Here is a 19,869-nt window from a genome sequence, read left to right as displayed (position 1 = left end):
CCTGGGCCAGGCTCTCCTCTGCCTTTTGCTTCTGGAGAGCCCGGAGCAGCCGCCGGCCACACCCTCCCCTGAAATACTCCAGGCGACTGTGAAGGGGGTGAGTGGGTTTCCCAGTGACACCTAAGGAGGTAAGGAGAGATGGAGCTCCCCTCCCCTGCCAGAGGAAGGGCCCTCCTGCCCCAGGCCCTGGGCTGGGTCTCGGGGACCTTCCCTGCTGGTCTCTGCTGGGGAACCCAGGGCGCTTGACTAGGATCCAGGAGGTGGCTGCGTGTGGGCAGTGGATCTTGGCTGTTGGCACCATGCCTTGAGCCTACGGGTTCCAGGGCTCAGGGAGACAGAGGTGGCCAGCCAGTCTGGGCTGTACCGGGATCACCGCCTGTCTGTGTTGTGAACAGGATGCGGGCCTGGAGGAGCCAGGAGCTCCCTTCCCCCGCTTCCCTCTGAGCCTGCTGTGCCTGCAGCCGTGTTAGGGGTATTTTTGAGACAAATATGAAGTGTCCCCAAGAAGGGAAGGCCCTGGCAAATGAGGCGGATGTGACAGCATGGGCTTGGTTTTCTTTAAGATTAATGCGGGCCAAGGGTTGTGAAACGAGTATCACCTGACAGCCTAACCCGTCCCCACCAGAGAGGCGTGGAAGGTGGACCAGGCAGCCCCCGGAGGTGGGGGTGAGGTGACTGCCCACTGCAGTGGGTGTGGGAGTGGAGGTTTTTAACGACTGGGTGGAGACCGTACTAGGCAATTTTTTTTTTTTTTTTCTGGCCGAGCCACTTGTGGGATCGTACTTCCCGACCAGGGATTGAACCCAGGCCCCAGCAGTGAAAGCACAGAGTCCTACCACGGGACCTCCAGGGAATTCCCTGTGTTGCGCAGTTTAAATGACCGTTGGATGTGTTCTTTTAACCTAAGAGTGATCAGAAAAGTTATTGAGAAAGTTTTCACTAGAGAGAGACAGCTGTCCTGTGCCACCTGGGGTTTGAATGACGTGTGGGAGAGGGAAGCTCTCAACGGATGGGTAGACTGATCAGACGTGCATATGCACGTATGTGTACATTGCATGCACACCTATATGTGTATTCACATGTGCATACACGTATCTGTACACGTGCATACATGCATGTACACGTGTGTGCATGCATGTTACCTACACACGTGCGTGATGAGCTTATGCATATGTACATGCGCACGTGTGTGCGCACATTGTACAAGTGCTCGTGTGTGACATACACATCACCCACACATGCCTACACACGTGTATGAATGTGTATTATAGACATATGAATACATGTGTAGATTGCAGATATACATGTGCATGTATGTACACATCATCCACACGTAGGCAATATGCATGTGCATGTATACACACAGGCACTTACATGCACAATATCTACACACGCGTGTATGTGTATGCCTTATGTACCTACGTGTTATATACATGTACGTATACATACCTCTGGACATACGTATACACATGCATGTGTGCACATCATCTGTATACATATGTATGCATAACACAGGTACGTGTGAAATATGTGCTATGCTTCCAAGTTTTGTTCATGGACATCACGAAACACACGTAAGCATGTTGGTCTGTGTATATGTCAGGGCTTATCAACAGAAGTGGACCCACGCCCCATCCCCGTCTTCTGCAGCCCCCGCCCTTTTCCTTGGGTCTCACGTTTCTCTAACAGAACACGTCAAGTGTCCGATGCATCTCTGGGACTTGCTGGTTGATGATCTCACCACATGCCTGTGCCGGCTCGTTTCTCCAAAAGCTCCTGTTCGCTAGGACTTGGGCCGCCCACCTTCTCACTGTTGACAACCCACATAGGTGCCGTAGTTCAAAGGGACTGTGGTGCCAGAATGTTGAGGGAGGCAGGTGGGTGTAGAAACCCCACAAAACATGAGTGATACCCACTGCTACCGGCTCTCTCACCAAACGCTTTATTTCAAGACAACTCTGCCCCCTCCCTGCCACCCCACCTCCAACCCCCGGGCGTGCTCAGCGCCTGGCCCAGACACACGCACAAGACTTCCTGCATCTCCTGTGCAGACTGACCCAGAAGCCCTTGAGCCTGAGGCCCTGCTCAGTGTGCAGCAGCTTGGGGATCATGTAGGCCAGCCATACAGACAGCAGGGTGGCCCCCGTGAGCAGGACGATGGTGATCTCAGGCGGGAAGATGGGCAGTGGGAAGGCCCCGTAGACGTAGACGCTGAAGGTGGTCTCCAGGTGACAGTAGCTGCGAGGGGCGGGCAGGGAGAGGCCGTGGGGCACCGCCTTTGGGGGCCTCACCCTTCACCCCAGCAAACTGGTTTTATTTTTTTTTTTGGCCATGCTGCTCAGCTTGCGGTATCTTAGTTCCCCGACCGAGGATCGAACCCAGGTCCTCGGCAGTGAAAGCGCAGAGCCTAACCACTGGACCGCCAGGGAATTCCCCCGGCAAACGTTTTAAAACTCACGGGGACAAGAGCTGGGCCTGGAGCATTGACTCCGGGCACTGAGTTCCATTTATATCCACTTAACTTGTATCCTCTATAAATCTGTGGTCGTCTCTGTATTGTGTTGGCCAAAAAGTTCGTTTGGGTTTTTCCGTAACGTCTTACGTATTTTAGCAGAGATCGTATTTTTCCCCAGGACCCCTGTGGTCCCCTGCTCTGGAGACAAGGGATTCCCCCCCGCCTCCATGCCCAGGCTCAGTGTGGGGGGCGGGCAGAAGAGACCAACATAGCACTCATCACAGTGGACGCGGAGTGGGGGGCGTGAGGGGGGCCACAAGCGTCCCTCAGGTGGCTGCGAGCAGGTGGGGATGGCAGGATGGAGGGAAGGACACCCAGGTAAGGGGGGGAAGTCGCTGGGGGCTCTGCTGGAGGCAAGGTGCAGGGAGGGCAGGGGATGAGCCTTGCAGGCAGCCGCCTCTCTCCCCTGGGCATCCCCACCCTGATGCCTTCTGCCTGTGGCATCCCAGAGCTGGTCCAGGGTCTGGGGCCTTTAGGGAAGGCAGGGTCTCCCCGCGCTTTTGGGGGTGGACTTTGTGTCGGTCTGGAAGGGATAGGTGATGGGGGAGTGGGGAATAATGCCGCCCATATTCCCCCTTCCAGTGGGAGACGTTAATGATCTGAACCAGCACAGTGGGTGGCGAGTATTAACAGCCAGCTCCTGGGGCAGGGTTGGGCTGGCCTGTAATGAGTGTCAGTTTCCTTTCCGTGGTGTCAGTACTCCAGCTGCCAGCGGGAAGCCAACCGGCTTGCCAAATCCCTGGATATCTAATGATCCGTGTTTGGGAGCCAGTCTACACCGGCCCCTGCACCCCACCTGTTAGACATGGCATGAGGGTGACTCTGGTCCCTGAGGGCGGGGACAGGGCTGCTGGTCATTGCTGTTCCCCCGCACCCAGCATGGCCTTTGAATGAGGATTTATTTAGGAAGTGAACAAGTGTCATCCTAGAGGAGGGAGAAAAGTGGGTCCCCCTCAACCTGCCCCCAGAGAGCCAGCTCTTCCCCCAGAGGCCCCTGGTACAGGGCGACTCACCTGTAGTATGGATCCACGATGGAAATGAAGAAGATGTAGATGCCGTTTCTTTGGTCGAAAACGACCTTGTTCTCTGTCGGGCCTCCCAAGATCTGATACGGGACTTTGGGCCATCTCAAGGGTGCATTGTTGTTAGGGTCGTGGCAGCTCACATAATTCTGGGGAGGAGGACAGAGACATGCCTGCTGGCCCCGGGGGCCGGGAAGGACCGTGCCAGCCCACAGGCGCTACCGCCGCACACACGGCCCCACCGGTGCCACCACCCACCAGCACCCAGGGGTGTGAGTCCAGGACCAAGTGCCCGCTGGGCAGGCCAGCCGATTGGTGACTGTGGAGCCTTCTTCCCACCTTCCTTCTCCTGTGCCTGCCCCAGCTTTGGGGGCTGCAGGCATAACAGCTCTGCTCACCAGGGTCCCTTGCAGCTGTGAGTCTTGGTATGAATCAGATGCTGCTGATGGCATGTGCTCTCGGTGTTATGGGCTGAGTTGAGTCCCTCCCACAAGTCATATGTCAGAGTCCTAACCCCCAGGACCTCAGGTGGTGACCTTATTTGGAGATGGAGCCTTTACAGGGAATCAAGTGAACATGAGGTCACTAGAGTGGGCCTGATCCAGTATGGCTGGTGTCCTTAGAATAAGGGGAAATTTAGACCCAGAGACGACACGCACAGGGACAAGGCCATGGGAAGATGAAGCAAGCGATTGGGGCGAGGCATCTACAAGCCAAGGAATGCAAAGATGGCCAGCAAATCACCAGAAACCAGGACAGAGGCCTGGGACAGATTCTCCCTCACGGACTCAGAAGGAACCAGCCCTACCGACACCTCGATCTGGGACTTTTGGCCTCCAGAACTGGGAGAGGATAAATTTCTGGTGTTTAACCCATCTGGTTTGTGGTCCTTTTGTTACAAAGCCCTCGCTAACTAACACACCTGGGGAACCTGACGGTGGAAGGGAGACAGAGCCCCCAGGGCTTCTCGGGAAGCAGTTGTGGGTGCCCAGGTGGCAGCTGTGGCTTCTCCACCCTGCCTTCAGATCCCGGGGTGTCACATAAAGGGGGATATGCCCTTGAACTCAACTGTTTGCCCTTCACTGGTGCATCACGCTGGCTCCCTGAGCTAAACACATACTAAGGGTCTCGCCTACACTTTGATCTTCTGCACTATTTGCCTGTGGACCCAGAAGGGAGGGTGGGGCTAGGCTTGTAAACAAGAGAAGAGATGGAAATTCCCAAAGCAAAAGTGTAAAAATAGCAGCGAGTCCAACGTTATGAGAAATAAGGAACTCGGGACTTCCCTGGCGGTCCAGTGGTTAAGACTCCGCGCTTCCACTGCAGGGGGCATGGGGCGGATTCCTGGTCGGGGAACTAAGATCCCGCATGCCCCGTGGTGCAGCCAAAAATAAAGAAAGAGAATAGAAGGAACTCATTTTGCATGGCAAAGTAAGCAAAAACCGAAAGACAAAAGAGGCAAACTGGGGGAACTATTAGCAAATTACATCGCAAATAAAAGCTTAATCTCATGGGTCTATAAAGAGCTCTTAAAAATGCAGAGAAGGGGCCTTCCCTGGTGGCGGAGTGGTTGACAGTCCGCCTGCCAGTGCAGGGGACATGGGTTCGTGCCCCGTTCCGGGAAGATCCCACATGCCGCAGAGCAGCTGGGTCCATACCGCAAAAAAAAAAAAAAAAAAAAAAAAAAAAAAAAATCCTTTGGGAATAAAAGAAAAAAAGCTGGACCACATACAAACTATGTGAAATAAAATGGAGACAGCTGCTTTGCCTAAAGACCATTTATTTGCCACAGCTAGCTCCACCTCATGGTTTTTAGTGTTTTAGCAGTTCAGTGGCTGTTTAACAGCCAGCCCATCCAATGACTGTGCTGGACATGCAGTCACTGTGGCTCTGTCTTGATAGAAGAGCCCTCAGGGTTCTACAAAATCGGCCACCAGGGCTGATGGGGAAAAAAAAGTAATGGGACAATCTCTTAAATGCATGCATGCCACTTTGAACGAGAGGGCTAATAAAAAGAATGCAAATACAAACACCGGCACAGTCAGAAAATAATAAATAAGCAAAGCTCTGTGTGTGGCTTCTTCTTTTTAAAGAAACGGTCAGGGTGGTGGTGTTTGGGTAATATTGCGAATGCACAAAACGCATACCCGAGTTCTAGGAGTTGCACGCTTTAAAATCGTTCATTATCGGTTATGTGAATTTCACCTCGGTTAAAAAATAAAACCAACGTCACCAACCAAAATATATGACCAAACTCACTCGATGGAATGGGGTGTAAGGAACGGGTGAGGCTGCGGGCTTTTAAGAAAGCAAATACAAAATTAAGGAGCCAGGAGTTCTCGCCGGAACCGGCTTTGGGCGCGAAGAGCGCGCGCCCCCCTGCTGGTGACGTGGCCTCATTGCGCCGTGTTCTTGCCCTTGGCGTTGAGAGGCCGAGGGTGGATGGAAACTAATTCATATGCGCCAGAAGCCCCCCCACCCCCAGAGGAACAATGCGATGTCTTCCTTTCGCTGACACCATAACCTTGTGAATCGTGTACCAACCAACGTTTGTGATAGAAACGCTCGTTGAGCAGAACGGACCGTAAATATAATCAAGCCCCTTAAATGACGGGCATTTGGATGGTTCCAGAATTTTGCACATCATCAGCAGTCTGCTCCATGAGCGCCTTCGTCCCTACACCTCCCATCATCGTCTCCGATTCCCTTGGGAGAGATTCCCAAAGAGTGCGCGTCTTACATTTCCATCCCCTGCCGCCCCATCTAGAGACTGAATGTCTGCCACGCCCCCCCCCATTCATATGTTGAAACCTACCCCAGAAGGTGATGTATTAGGAGGCGGGGCCTTTAGGAGCTGATTAGGTCCTGGGGGTGGAGCCCTCCTGAAGGAGATTGGCGCCCTTATAAAGGGACCCAGGAGTGCTCCCTCCTCCTTCTGCCATGTGAGGACACAGAAGGCACCACCCAGGAGCCAGACACCAAATCTGCTGGCGCCTTGATCTTGGACTCAGTCTCCAGAACCGTGAGAAACCAATGCTGCTGTTACAAGCCGCAGGGTCCATGGTGATCTTTACAGCAGCCTGAACAGACTGAGTCGGCCCCCAACACACAGTGGGCCTGACCAGTCGTTGCCTTCTGCGACCTGTTTTGGGAATAATCAGAACGCAGGCCCTACCTCTCGGTCCCAGGCGAAGGGCCCTTTGTCGCCGGCCGTCTTGGCGATGGTGGTCCAGTTCTGCGGCTGGGAACTGCAGAGGGCCATGTCGGCCGTCAGGGAGTACGTGTACGTGAACAGCCCGTTCACCTCCAGCAGGACGTACTCGGCCTCGACCACCTCCTGGAACTTTCCTTCCCTCCACCTGGGACACACCATACACAGGCAAGGCTGCTGGGGGGCCGTCGGTGGGGGGGGAGGCTGGGGGCCCTGATGTGTTGTGAGACCATCTGGGGGTGGTGGGAGGTGGCAGAGCAGGGCAGGGCCACCCTCTCCCCCCACCAGGCTGACACTTCTGGGACAGACAACGCGGATATGCAGTGGCAGGTGGGGACAGGACGCTGACGGGGTCGGGGTTGCTTATTTGGCCAGGACGCTGACGAGGTCGGGGTCAGGGACTGGGGGTTGCTTATTTTTTGACACCTGCAAACATTCCAGAGGTATACATTTAGGGCGGTGAATTAAGGTTGTTCTAAATCCTTATTTGGGGGGGAATTCCCTGGTGGTCCAGTGGTTAGGGGTCCGGGCTTCCACTGCCGCGTACCCGGCTTCCATCCCTGGATGGGGAACTAAGTTCCCCGTCAGACGCGGGGGCCAGAAAAGAGAAAAACAAAACTTATTTTTGGATGCACGTTTGTCTCCTGCCAGGTTGGGGCTTACACCCCTCCTCTGATGGGACCCTTCCCTTGTTCCTCACCCCAGGCCGGCAGGCACCCCACCATGTGGCAGCTCTGAGTTAGGGGCATGCCCAGCCCACAGTCTCACCTGGGTGTGGGACTGAGGCCACGAGGAGCTAACACGTGACGTTCTAATGAACCAAAGTGTTGCCACGTGTGAGTGGTTTCTGCCACCGTTCAGTCCGTCAACAGCTATTTAGTGCAGTGGTGTGTGGGGGCGGCGTGGGGATGGGGACGGAATGAAGGAAGACAGAATCCACGGAAGGGGGCAGAGCCAGTTGGCATGGCCTGAAATGTGTCCCCCAAATGCCTATGTGAAGCCCTAACACCCAGTGCGACTGGATTTGGAGGTGGGGCCTTTAACGAGGCAATCAAAGTTGAGTGAGGTCATAAGGGTGGGCCCTGATGCCACGGGAAGTGGCAGCCTCTGCGGCCAAGGAGAGAGGCCTGGGGGAAGCAGCCTGCCCACACCTTGAACTTGGACTTCCGGCCTCTAGGACTGTGAGAAGGTCAGTGTCTGCTGTTTAAGCCCCCCGAGTCTGTGGTGTTTTGTTAAGGGCGCCGAGCTAAGACGGGGAAGGGGAGGGGACGTGTGAGCTGAGAGCTACGGAGGGAAAAGGCAGGGAGAGGATGCGGCCAGAGCAAAGGGGTGGAGAGGGCTCTGGGGGCCTGTGATGATGGTGAGGGCGGCGGGGGGCTGGCGGGGAGGGGGACTGGGGGGTGGGTCCTCACAGCTCCACCACCGGCTTCCATGGGGTGTCGTAGTAGACGAGAATGGGGCAGCCCAGCTTCTCGTAGTGGTAAGGCACCTCCAGGTCCTCCGTGGCCTTCTGACCCCGGAAGTTGGGGTCGTAGGCTTCCCTGTGGGAGAGCAGGACACAGACACGGGCGAGCTCCCACCAGGCGCCCGGACGTCCACCCACCCACAGCTCCGCTTCTTCCCTGCACGTGGGGTCACGATCATGGAGGCGTGTCTGAGCGGGGGAGTCAGAGTCATGGTCGAAATGACCTTGGGACCCCTGCGGTGGTTGACATTCCGGGTCCACTTAGCTGGGCCCCAGCACCTCGACTGTGGTCAGATGAGATTCTGGGTGTTTCTGTGAGGCTCTTCTTTGGGGCAGAGGTTACTATTGAAATCAGTAAAGCAGTGCTCTCCCTAATGTGGGTGCAGCTGGAGGCCTGAGTAGAACAAACATGGGCCTCCCCCAGCAAGAAAGAAGTCGGCCTGCAGATGGCCTTGACCTAGAACTGCAACTCTTCCCTGAGCTGCCAGCCCCCAGCCTCCCCCATCAGACTGTGCACTCACCAGACCTCTACAGTCCGGGAACCAAGTCCTTAAAGTAAATCTCTGTCCCTGTCACTCTCTCTGTCTCTCTGTGCCTCTGTGTCTCTCTGTCTCACACATACATCCTGTGGCTTCTCTCTCTCTGGAGACACTGACTCACACACTCTCACACCCCCAGGCGCTCTGGCTGCAGCCTCACTGGTTGGCAAGTCCAGCAGCACCGGCTTCCGTCTCGGCCGTGGGTCTGGGTGGGGGACGGACTCTTGGCTTGTGTTGGAGGGGGGAGGGTCACGTCGTAGAAGACCCACGAGTGTCTTCCCATGCCAGGGGGTTGGTGGTGTGCACCAGTGTGGGAGGGGCTCTCTGTGCCGCCCTGCAGAGGGGGTCACCTTGGCCGGCCACCCCCTCCTGCCTTGGCTGGACAGTGTCTGGCCAACTCCGCTAGCTGGGATGAACAGGGGACCGGGCTCCAGGAGCTGGTGGCAGGCTGGGGAGTGGCCTGAAGGCTGGCCCAGAAGGTGGCAGAGCCTGGGCAGACCTGGGCCAGGGGCCCTGCCCCATCACCCTGATTCCCCGAAGGCCCAGCCACCTTCCCTACCTGTCTGCTCGCTCCCTCGGATTCTCTGTGGGCTGGATATCAATTGCCACGGTATCGATTTTAAAATGATTCTTTTTTTCCTTTCTTCAAAAAAAATTTGTTTTCTTTTCCATTACGGTTTAAAGATGATTCTTGGGACTTCCCTGGAGGTCCAGTGGTTAAGACTCTGAGCTTCCACTGCAGGGGGTTTCAATCCCTGGTGGGGGAACTAAGATTCCTCATGCTGGCGCGGTGCGGCCAAATACATAAATAAAAATTTAAATAATGATTCTTGATTCGCCTTTGGCTCATGCATACCTAATGGTCATGTGTGTGTGTGGGGGGTGGGCTCACCTCTCAATGACGTAGCTATAGTTGTCCTGAAGGGCCACGGGGTCGAGGACGCCATTGTAACAGGCTGAGATTTCACTGCGAGCAACAAAAGATAGTGAGAAGCTGCCTGAACCCATGCGGGACCAAAGAATTGTGAATTGTTCCCTTTGACATATGTTATCTCCCCATTGGTTGAATTTTGAGCCCTTTCTTACTTTCTGGTTCTCCAAGATGCTCCAGGCTCATCTTGAATCTTTCCTGCCTGGCCTAGAATCAGCCATTTCGCCAAGGAGCCCTAATTCCTTGCATTGGAGAATGATGTTACACATGGAGATGTGGGAGCTGGGTGTCCTGACTTTTGAGACGGTTCCTTTCCCTGTTTTTCTTTGTACTGTTACCATGTGTGCATGTATTCTTAAGCAACATGCAGTCTTCCCTTGGTATCTGCAGGGGATTGGTCCAGGATCTGCCGTAGATAACAAAATCCGAGGATGCTCAAGTCCCATAGTGAGGCCTCTGTATCCTCGGGGTCCACAGCCACAGATTCAACCAGCCACGAACTTAAACACGATCCACCCTTGGCTGGTTGAATCCGGGGATGCAGAACCTGCAGATACAAGGGCTGACTGTAGTTTATTTTTGCCCGAGTTTGGATTTGTTTTTTCTGTGCCACCCAGCTTGTGGGATCTTAGTTCCTCAACCAGGGATGGAACCTGTGCCCCTTGCAGTGGAAGTGCAGAGTCCTAACCACTGGACTGCCAGGGAGTTCCCCTGATTTTGGATTTTTTTTTTTTTTTTTTTAAGACTAGAATCATGCTGTGTATTCTTTTGATTCCATGCCCACGTTTGTACGATCCATCCAGGCAATTCTGCCCCGTTCGTTTTTGCTGCTGTGACATTCTGTTGTACCAAAACCCTGCACTTGGTTTACCCATCCTTCTGTCGATGGACATTTCAGTTGGCCTGCTTCCAGCTTGGAGCTATTCAGAGTAATGCTGCTGAGAACATTCTGGAACCTAGATCAGTGCAGATGTGCATGAGTGGAATTGCTGGTGGAAAGAAGTGCTTTCCAAAGCAGCCGAAAAAGGTACACGCCCACCGGCAATGTCTGGGGGTTCCTGAGGCTGCCAGAAGGGTTCCCATCCTTATAGTACTACTTTCCAGGCTTTGTCAGTTCTGCCATGCTCCTGCCGAGTATCGGTCTCTATCGTAGCGTTCATTTTCATTTTCCTATGAAATTGACCACTTTTTCAACACCTTTTTGTGTTTATAAGCCTTTTCCCCCCTTTTTTGGGGAGTGCGTGCTTAAGCCTTTGGCCCATTTTTTTCTATACTTTTTTTTTCTGATTCGTAGGAATTCTTTATAAATTCTGGATACAAGTCCCTTTTTAGTTACACGTGTGGCAAATACCTTTCCCACTCTCTTTATGGCAGCAGCTTTGAAAAGATTGTTTTAAAGACTTTCCTGCACATATGTTCTAAATACTGCTAACATCATTTATTGACTCAATAAAGCGTTTCCCTTTTGGGGGGAAAATCTGGTAGAACCGTCACTTGACTTTATTATTGCCCCATGCAGTGGAGCGCTGAGGCTGGCTCTTACTAGCTCCGAGAGACAGCTGTTCTATCCTCAGGAGTTTCATGAGCCAGTAGAGACTCACTTTGGTAGTGATCTGTAGGCTCCATGGGAGCATTTACACCACGGGAATTGGCAAATGCTACAAATCTGGGCCCCCCCCAGAACTGGCTGTCGCTCATTTGCTGGCACACCACCGCCCGAAGGGGAAAACGTAGGGCAGTTGGGCCAGTCTTCAGGGGTTCTTCCTTTCTTTTTCCTGGTCTCTCATGGCTGCGTTCTCTGCAGTAACTATGGATCCTGGAGGCAAAGTTCCTCAGATTTTCAGCAGGCGATTAAACCCAACATCTCTGAGCAGTTTTATAAATTTATTTATTTCATTTATTTATTTTTGGCTGCATTGGATCTTCGTTGCTGTGCACGGGCTTTCTCTAGTTGCGGCGAGCGGGGGCTGTTCTTCCTTGCGGTGCGTGGGCTTCTCACTGCGGTGGCTTCTCTTGTTGCGCGGCACAGGTTCGAGGCACGTGGGCTCAGTAGTTGTGGCAGGCGGGCTCCGTAGTTGTGGCTTGCAGGCTCTAGAGCGCAGGCTCAGTAGTTATGGCGCATGGGCTGAGTTGCTCCGCGGCATGTGGGATCTTCCCGGACCAGGGCTTGAACCTGTGTCCCCTGCATTGGCAGGAGGATTCCTAACCACTGCACCACCAGGGAAGCCCTCTCTGAGCAATTTTCATCAAAATGAGGAACTCAGGGACTAAAAGGGAGAAAGGGAATGAGCAAAGGATGAGGGAGCAGGGAGAACATGTAAATTTCACCAAGTCGGTGGGGGGGTGGTGGGAGAGGGCAGCCACCCACTGTAGACTCTAACTTAATCTGTTAGGATTAATTATTGAGCTGTTCGTTATGGAAATGTTAAACGTATGCAAAAGCAGACAGAGTAGTGTCACCCGACTTTAGCAGTTGTGGAGCAATGGTGACCATCTCATCCCGTCCCCACTCCCCACCTCGCCACCCCCCACTTCTCCCCTCCCCACCCCATATCGACATACTCACTTCTGAATGACGATCTTCTTCTCCAGGTCACAACCGACTGAAATGAGGGCTGTCTGCAGCGGCGGGGGGATGTGGGGGGGAGAGACAAGGCGGGGATGGGGACGCTGACACCGGTCAGCGAGGGCACCATGAAAGCCCACGAGGGGGCGCACTTGACGCAGCCGGGACCGGAAACCCTGCGCCTGGGTCGCAATGCGGTGTCCAGGTGCCTGGGACTCACAGAGTCAAGTCCTAAGAGCCTGCCTGATCTGTGGGGCACCGCTAAGGTCCCGCCATCTGATAACCCCCAGCTAGTACACCTGCTCCCAGGTTGGTGTGTCCTGAGGCACAGCCCTGGGGGAAGACGATGGGGAAGGGGCAGTGACCTTGGCAACCAGGGCAGAATCACCTCCGTTTCCAGATCCTGAGTGTGAGCTTAGCCAGCCGCTAGGGGACAAGCCAGCCAAGGCCTGCTGTCATCAGTCTTAACACTAAGGACAAAGAGTATGGGACAGCAAAAGTTTTGGTCATACCAGTGGCTTAAGGTCCAAGCATGAAATTTCTTTGTTGGCTATGTCCAGAGTGATGGTTGATATTGTGGGTCTCTTTATGCTGCAAGGCAATGGGAGTGTGTGTTATTGCAGTAAAAAGCATCAACAACCCACTCATTCATTTATCTATGCATCCACCCATCCATCCATCCATCCATCCATCCATCCATCCATCCATCCATCCATTTCTCCATTCATTCATTCATCTGTTCATCCAGTCCAGAATATTGACCAAGAACATCTGCTCACACATGGTGGCACCACCCTCCTTCTAGTTTCTTCCTCTTCTTGAGTCAGTTTTGTTAATTGATATATAATTACTTATTGAAAAGAGCATCTGAGCCCGTTTTATTATCACCTAGCTGCATACAATGTTTTCTCATTGTTCTTTTTAAAAAAATTTTTAATTTTTAAATTTATTTTTATTTTTGGCTGTGTTGGGTCTTCGTTTCTGTGCGAGGGCTTTCTCTAGTTGTGGCAAGCGGGGGCCACTCTTTGTCGCGGTGCGCGGGCCTCTCACTGTCGCGGCCTCTCTTGTTGCGGAGTACAGGCTCCAGACGCGCAGGCTCAGTAGTTGTGGCACACGGGCCTTGTTGCTCCACGGCATGTGGGATCCTCCCAGACCAGGGCTTGAACCCGTGTCCCCTGCATTGGCAGGCGTATTCTTAACCACTGCACCACCAGGGAAGCCCTGTATATATATTCTTTTTCAGATTCATTATGGTTTATCACAGGATATTGAATCTAGTTCTTGTGCTATACAGTAGGGCCTTGTTGTTTACCTATCCTATATATAATAGTTTGCACCTGCTAACCCCAAACTCCCAACCCATCCCTCCCCCACCTCCCCCTTCCCCTTTGCAACCACAAGTCTGTTCTCTATATCTGAGTCTGTTTCTATTTCATAAATAAGTCCATTTGTGTCACGGTTTAGATTCCACAAATAAGTCATATCATATGGTATTTGTCTCTCCGTAAGAGTTTAATCGTTCTCGCCTTACTGTCCTTGGAGTGGGGGGTCTGGATCTCGGCCCTGATTCCTTGGCTCCTGCTAAGGGGCCACCCACCACTGCCATCCGGGTGATGACATACCTGGAGGTGAAGGTGGGGTCAGCCCTGCCCCAGTGCTGCTGCTGCTTCAGTGAAATGTTCTGCAGAAGCAAAAGAGAAAATGCAGCTACAAGAGTGGAACAGCCCAGGGTGATCCCGCAGTCAGGGTTCAGGAGAGACGGAGGGCAGGATGGGGGTGTTGGGAGGAGGAACCCGGGAGCCATCCAGCCTGCCTCTGGTTCTAAGCCCGTGAAAGGCTTCTGGAAGCTCATGGGAATGACCCCCCTTCTCCAAGCTCCCTGCCTTTGTCCCGGGGACCCAGAGTGGGGCGTGACTTAGTTTCCCCTCCTACTTAGCTGTGATGTGACATGGTCTGATCCAAAGAGTCTGTTGTGGTCTGGGGTCAAGTCCCAACTCCCTGGTGTGACTGTGAGGCCTGGCTCCGCCCTATGGATCCCCCAGACCCATATTTGGCCAAGACCCTCCCGGTAGCCACGGCTTGTCTCCTGATGCCTGGGTTTACCCAGCTAACTCAGGTGTCACGCCCTCCCCGGGTGGGTCAGGCTCCCCACCACATCCTCCTTGACCCTTCTGTGTGACACCTGCTGCCCTCACTCTCTGGGGGACTGCGGCCTGCCTGGGGTGGGGGAGGGGTGGGGGCTGTGTCCCCTCAACATTCCACAGCACCTTATCTGGGTATGTGTAAGGAAGGGAAGCAGGAAGGAGGTCCGACGAGGGACACCCTGAGGCGGCTGGACCTGTCTGGGCCAGTCGGCCAAGGCGGAGCCCCTCTCCCGTTGATCTGGGTTTGGCGGGGGAGGGGGCGGGGGAGGAGCGAGCTCACCAGTCTGTGCTTGGTGTTCCCGTCGTAGGTGTAGCCATCCTCGTAGATGACAGCCTGCAGCCCCAGGGAATGGGGGTTGCTCACCATCACCTGGGGGCGGGATGGGAGACACACGCTCTGTAAGGCGCCAGCAGGCGCGGTGGGGAGCAGCTGGGGGCGCACCCACAGGTGACCCCGGTCCCCCTTCAAACTGAAGACCCAGCTTGCTCTGCAAACGCAGCTGCCGGCTCCGTCCCCAAATGCACTCGCCCCCCCCCACCCTCGTGTCATCCACACCCCCTAACTGTGGCTCTGAGTCCCGTTGTGCAGACAGCCTGGGGTTGCAGCCTGTAAGACGCAGAACTGTCCCTGGTGCGCGGAGGGGCCCGTCCTGCAGGGGTGGGGGAAGGGGGGGAGATGAGAGGACACAAGGCAAGAGCCAGAGCCAGCCTGGCGCCCCCTCGCGGGCCCTGGTCCCAGCTGGCTAGACATCCCCTTGAATCCTTACACTGGCCCACCACCCCCCATCCCCGTTTTCAGCTTGATTGTTTGCACCCAAGAGTCCAGGCTTGGACACATGTGTTTCAGGTCCAGGAACGCCCACTGTTTTTCAGGCATCCCCTCCAGGAGGGAAGCCGGCGCTGGCTGAGCTGAGAGGGAGGAAAAGGCATTTTTGGAAAGGTTCTGGGGCAGCTCCGAAGAAGGGTGGAGAGCCGGCACAGAGGTGGTGGGAGAGGAGGCTGGGCTGGCAGATGGACAGCCACGGCCAGGCATGTGGACACTGATGAGGAGGAAGAGGAGTTTCTAGGGGGCTTCCTGAGTGAGTGTGTCTTCCGGGAGGATGGCAGGGAATTTCCAGAGCCTGGGAATTGTGGGCACAGGATGTGAGGCCAGGGATGCTAGGGATGCCAGGTATCAGAAACACTTGTCAAACAGATAAAGCATGCTTGCTAGTGGGATTGGTGATGTGTTGGGCTGGGGTATCATGAGGGCCGTCAACTCCAATTCACTCGGGGCGCAGCGGGTGTTGGGACCCCCGAGGCGCATCCCTTTCTAACCATTCCTCCCTTCCTGCTCCTCCCTCCTGGTCTTTGGCTCTCCCTCCATCTCTGTCTCCACCTGTCCGTCTGTGTGTCTGTCTGTCTCTCTCAGTCTGTCTCTCCCGGGCTCTCTGGGTCTTTCTCTCTCTCTGTCTCTGTCTGATTCTCCGCCCCCTGCCCCTCCCTCCCTCCCTACCTGGCTGCCTCTCCTCCAGCTCCAGGGCCGCTCGCTGGAGCAGCGCTACACCAAGCTGGCCGACTGGCACTACATCGAGCAGTGCGTGACAGCAGCCAGCCCCATGCCCCTTTTCGGTGGGTCCCCTGCCACCAGAGGCCACGCACCGGGGCCCACTCCTCACCTGGGCCCCCTCGTGCCCCGATGGGGAATGCTGCTGGGCTGACGAGAACTCCCAAAGCCCCGGCATCCCTGCCTGCACACAGCTCCCTGAGGCCCCAGTCTCTGTCCCTCAGGAAACGGGGACATCTTGTCGTCCGAGGACGCCAACCGCGCCATGCAGACTGGCGTCGCTGGGATCATGATCGCCCGGTAAGTGTGCCCGGGGCGGGGATACAAAGAACCAGCCAGGGCTGCCCCTGAACGCCCAGCCTGCAGCTCGGGGAAGGTGAGGGCGTGTCTGAGTTTGTGCCCAACGCCGGTGCCCCCAGCCCGCCAGCCCACCCACTGCTCTGTTATTCCCCGGGCAGGGAGATGTCAGAGGTGGCTGCTTATGGGGCCGGGGTGAAGGGTACTGGAACTTTCTGTAGCTGTGGGCTCAGGGTTGTGGCTTGGAACTCTTGGGCTTTGCAGGTTGTGTGAGCATGGCCGGGAGGTTGGGGACCATGGGTTTGGGGGCTGGGGTTCCGCCACCGGCCTGCTGACCACCGCCCGTCTGCAGCAGCGCCCTGCTCAAGCCGTGGCTGTTCACGGAGATCAAGGAGCAGCGGCATTGGGACATCTCGTCGTCTGAGTGCCTGGACATCCTGCGGGACTTCGCACACTACGGCCTGGAGCACTGGGGCTCGGACACGCAGGGCGTGGAGAAGACACGCCACTTCCTCCTTGAGTGGCTCTCCTTCCTGTGCAGGTGGGATCGGGGTGGCGGGGCGGGGTGTCTTGGGGAGGCCTGGCCCAACCCCGTTCCCGCCGCCCGCCCCCCGTCTGTAGGTACGTGCCCGTGGGCCTGCTGGAGCGGCTCCCGCAGAGGATCAACGAGCGGCCGCCCTACTACCTGGGCCGCGACTACCTGGAGACGCTCATGGCCAGCCAGAAGGCGGCCGACTGGATCCGCATCAGGTGCCCGGGAACCGCCGATGCCCTGGGAGATAGTGCACCAGGGAGCCAGCGGGTGTGGGGCCAGCTGGGCCGGGGGCCACCCCGCCCCAGGCCTGACCCTGCTCCCGCCCTCCTCACAGCGAGATGCTGCTGGGACCGGTGCCGCCCAATTTCGTCTTCCTGCCCAAGCACAAGGCCAACGCCTACAGGTAGCTGCAGGGGCGGGCAGGGGTGTCTGAGCGCCCAGCGGGCTCCCCAAGGAATGAGAAGGCAATAAGTTTTATTCTTTTAAAGCCCAGGCCTTTTTGTGACCCCAAGGCTGTCTCATGCTGCTCCACCCCCCACCCCACCCCAGCTTTCCCCCACCATCCCCATCCCCGCAGCTCCCTCCTTCCTCACTCATTCACCAGCCCCATACTGGCCACTGCTGGTGCCCAAAGGCCTTGACCACAAACAAGCCACCATAGCTCATGAGATGGGGCCTTGGCCTGTGTGGGTGTGGATCAGGGCGGGCTGCCTGAAGGAAGGGGCCTTGGAGCTGTCAGGCAGGCATTGCTGGCAGAGGTGGGAGGCGGAAGGCGGCAGACCGGGCCCAGTGTCCACCATGCTCTCTGTGACGCCCATCTCTGGCTGCCTTGGTTTCCCATCTGCCCCTGCCTGCCCTGCCCCTCCCCCACCCCTTACTCGGAACCCTGACCAGTGGGCGGGCCACAGCCTGTGCCTGGAGTAACCGTAGAAACAGAACTACACAGGACAGTGAGCCTCCTCTCTGGGTGGGCTGCCTGTGCTCCCAACTGCTGCCCTCCTGGCCTGCCTGGCCAGGCCCCCGCCTCCCCATGCAGCACCCCAAACCCTTCTACGCACCCGCCGCTCCCCAAGAAGCCTTCAGTCCCTGGAGCCTGGACGCCACCAAAGGGCCCGGCAGCCAGCCTGCTTCCGCCTGCACAGAGCCTCTTCCCACTGCGGGTACGAGGCTGGGGGGCACCCATCGGGGCAGGGACCAGGGCTCTGCCCGCCAGCCTCAGGACCCCACCCAGCTGCCTGTTTTTGTCCACAGGTTCCTCCAACGTCTATCACCCCCCAAACCTGGAGAAAGAGGTGTTTCCAGCTCCTCCAGCAGGTACCGGCCTCCCACCAACCTTTGATGACCGGGGAGTGGGCAGGGGCATCTTGCTCCCACCCTTGACCCTAGATGGCTCCCTCCTCCGAAGGCAAGGCCCGAATCCCTGTCCCCCAAAGAGACCCCTGGACCAAGGTCTGTGTCCCTCATCCCCTAGATGGGGCCCTGAAGGCAAAGCCTATGTTTCTTGTTCCCCAAACAGGTCTCCCAAAGGCAGGCCGGTGTCCCCAGCCCCCCAGATGGGCCCCCGAAGCAAGGCCTGGGGCCCCTGACCTCTAGAGAGGGCCCCAAAGGCAAAGCCTATGTCCCTGTTCCCCAAATGGACTCCCAAATTGGTCCGTGTTCTCCATGCCCCAGACGTGCCCCACAGTTTGGACCCCGTCCACCCCAGGCGGGTCCCAGAACTGCCCCTCTCAGGGCCGCCCTCCCTGGCCACAGGTTTCCAGATGGCGCCCTGCGGCTGCTTCTTTGACCCCCGCGTCTACCGAATCGAGTGGGCCACCACCGACTTTGGCCAGTCGTCCCTGTACAAGCTGGCGGCTGGGGGCCCCGCCTCGCCAGGCACCTACTTCCCCGAGGCACAGCACTGCCTCAGGGCCCCGGTGCCGCCCCCGCTGCCCCCACTCTTCTGCCACTACCAGCCGCCCCCTGCGGGGCCCTGGTACCGCATGCCCTGCTTCCAGTCCAAGGGAGCCGGGGCCGAGGCCCTGGGCTTCGTAGGGGACAGAGGGCCCCCCGCCTTCACGGAGCTGCCCCCCGCCTTGATCAAGCAAGGCCTGGCGCCCCCGCTGCCCCCCAAGGAGAGCAAGCTGCCCCTGCTGCTCACCACGCTGCCCGCCGAGGCCACGCTGCCCCCTGGCGCCTATGGCCCTCTCAAGGGCCGCCTGACCTGGCTGGATGGGCCTGGTGAGCCCTTGACCTTCGCCTTCAAGGAACCGCCCCCCGGCGCCGGGCCCGGCCCGCTGTACCCGCCGGGCCCCACGAAGCCCAAGGCGGTCCCGCTGGGGGCAGGCGAGGCCAGGACCCCTGAGGTGGCCAGGGCCTTCAGGACGCCCAAGAAGGTGATGCTCGAGGACACGATGAAGCTCTTTGACTGCCTGCCGGGTGGCGCCGAGCCCGCTGGGGCCCCGTGCAAGCCCCCTGGGCCCTCCCTGCCCGACAGCGGGGGCGGCAGGGACTCGTCCAGCGACATCCGCTCGCTGCACCTGCCCGACGAGCTGCAGTCCTCGGACTACAGCGTGCCCGAGGTCCTAGATACCGTGTCCGACATGGACTACTTCTACAACTTCAAGGTGCTGGATGAGGAGCCGCCGCCCCGCCCGGGGGGGGCCCCCACCGCCAAGCCCTCGGGCAAGAGGAAGGCCGGCAACCCGACTGCCAGGAAGGGGAGGCAGGGCAGCAAGGGCAAGCAGGCCGCGGTGCCCACCAGCGCCAGCCCCTTGGGGCCCAGGCAGGACCTGGGAGCCGCCCCCCATTAAAGCGAATTTGAGCTGTTTGCGCAGTGTCCGGTCAGTGGCCTTCAGGGGCCGTGGGCTGTCCCCTCGCCCTCCCTGTCGTCCAGCGGGCCCCGGGCCACGTGGTGAGGCCCCTCGGGACCCCGGCGCCTTCCGGGTGCCGGGCTTCCAGAGTAGAGTCGGGGAGCCCTAGACTTGGGGTTCGGGACAATCCCTCGTCTCCTAGCCCCAGAAAATCCAAGTCACCCGGCAGGGATGGGGGTGCTGCTGGGAGGTGGGGAGACACTGCCCGGACTCGTGCACTGCAAGGATTTCATCTCCACGTTTGAT

General features: G+C 57.0%; 2 protein-coding genes across 2 annotated transcripts; one reads left to right on the top strand and one right to left on the bottom strand.

The window, feature by feature from the left end:
• Positions 1-2,000: 2,000 nt before the first annotated feature.
• LOC309805295 (cation channel sperm-associated auxiliary subunit delta-like) lies at positions 2,001-15,699 on the bottom strand (the record flags this gene model as incomplete). Its single annotated transcript, XM_082623230.1, has 10 exons — positions 2,001-2,238; positions 3,529-3,686; positions 6,713-6,896; positions 8,161-8,289; positions 9,645-9,719; positions 12,250-12,302; positions 12,762-12,840; positions 13,872-13,930; positions 14,674-14,763; positions 15,604-15,699. The coding sequence occupies 10 exons, from the start codon at positions 15,697-15,699 to the stop codon at positions 2,001-2,003; spliced, it is 1,161 nt and encodes a 386-aa protein (XP_082479356.1).
• A 220-nt stretch (positions 15,700-15,919) lies between these two features.
• On the top strand, positions 15,920-19,580 carry LOC309805561 (proline-rich protein 22-like). The gene is made up of 8 exons (XM_082623570.1): positions 15,920-16,004; positions 16,164-16,239; positions 16,589-16,777; positions 16,858-16,986; positions 17,106-17,174; positions 17,666-17,931; positions 18,023-18,085; positions 18,524-19,580. The coding sequence occupies exons 1-8, from the start codon at positions 15,992-15,994 to the stop codon at positions 19,561-19,563; spliced, it is 1,845 nt and encodes a 614-aa protein (XP_082479696.1). The 5' UTR covers positions 15,920-15,991; the 3' UTR covers positions 19,564-19,580.
• Positions 19,581-19,869: the final 289 nt, after the last annotated feature.

This window comes from Mesoplodon mirus (assembly GCF_964341445.2).
Source record: "Mesoplodon mirus genome assembly, chromosome: 5".
Lineage (NCBI taxonomy): Eukaryota > Metazoa > Chordata > Mammalia > Artiodactyla > Ziphiidae > Mesoplodon > Mesoplodon mirus.
The sequence above is the reverse complement of the archived record's forward strand: the minus strand, read 5'-3'. Positions and strand labels throughout refer to the sequence as shown.

Coding starts and splice junctions, on each gene's coding strand:
- LOC309805561 (XM_082623570.1), top strand. Junction 16,987..17,105: donor GCCGACTGGATCCGCATCAG/GTGCCCGGGAAC, acceptor CCCTCCTCACAG/CGAGATGCTGCTGGGACCGG. Junction 18,086..18,523: donor GTTTCCAGCTCCTCCAGCAG/GTACCGGCCTCC, acceptor CCCTGGCCACAG/GTTTCCAGATGGCGCCCTGC.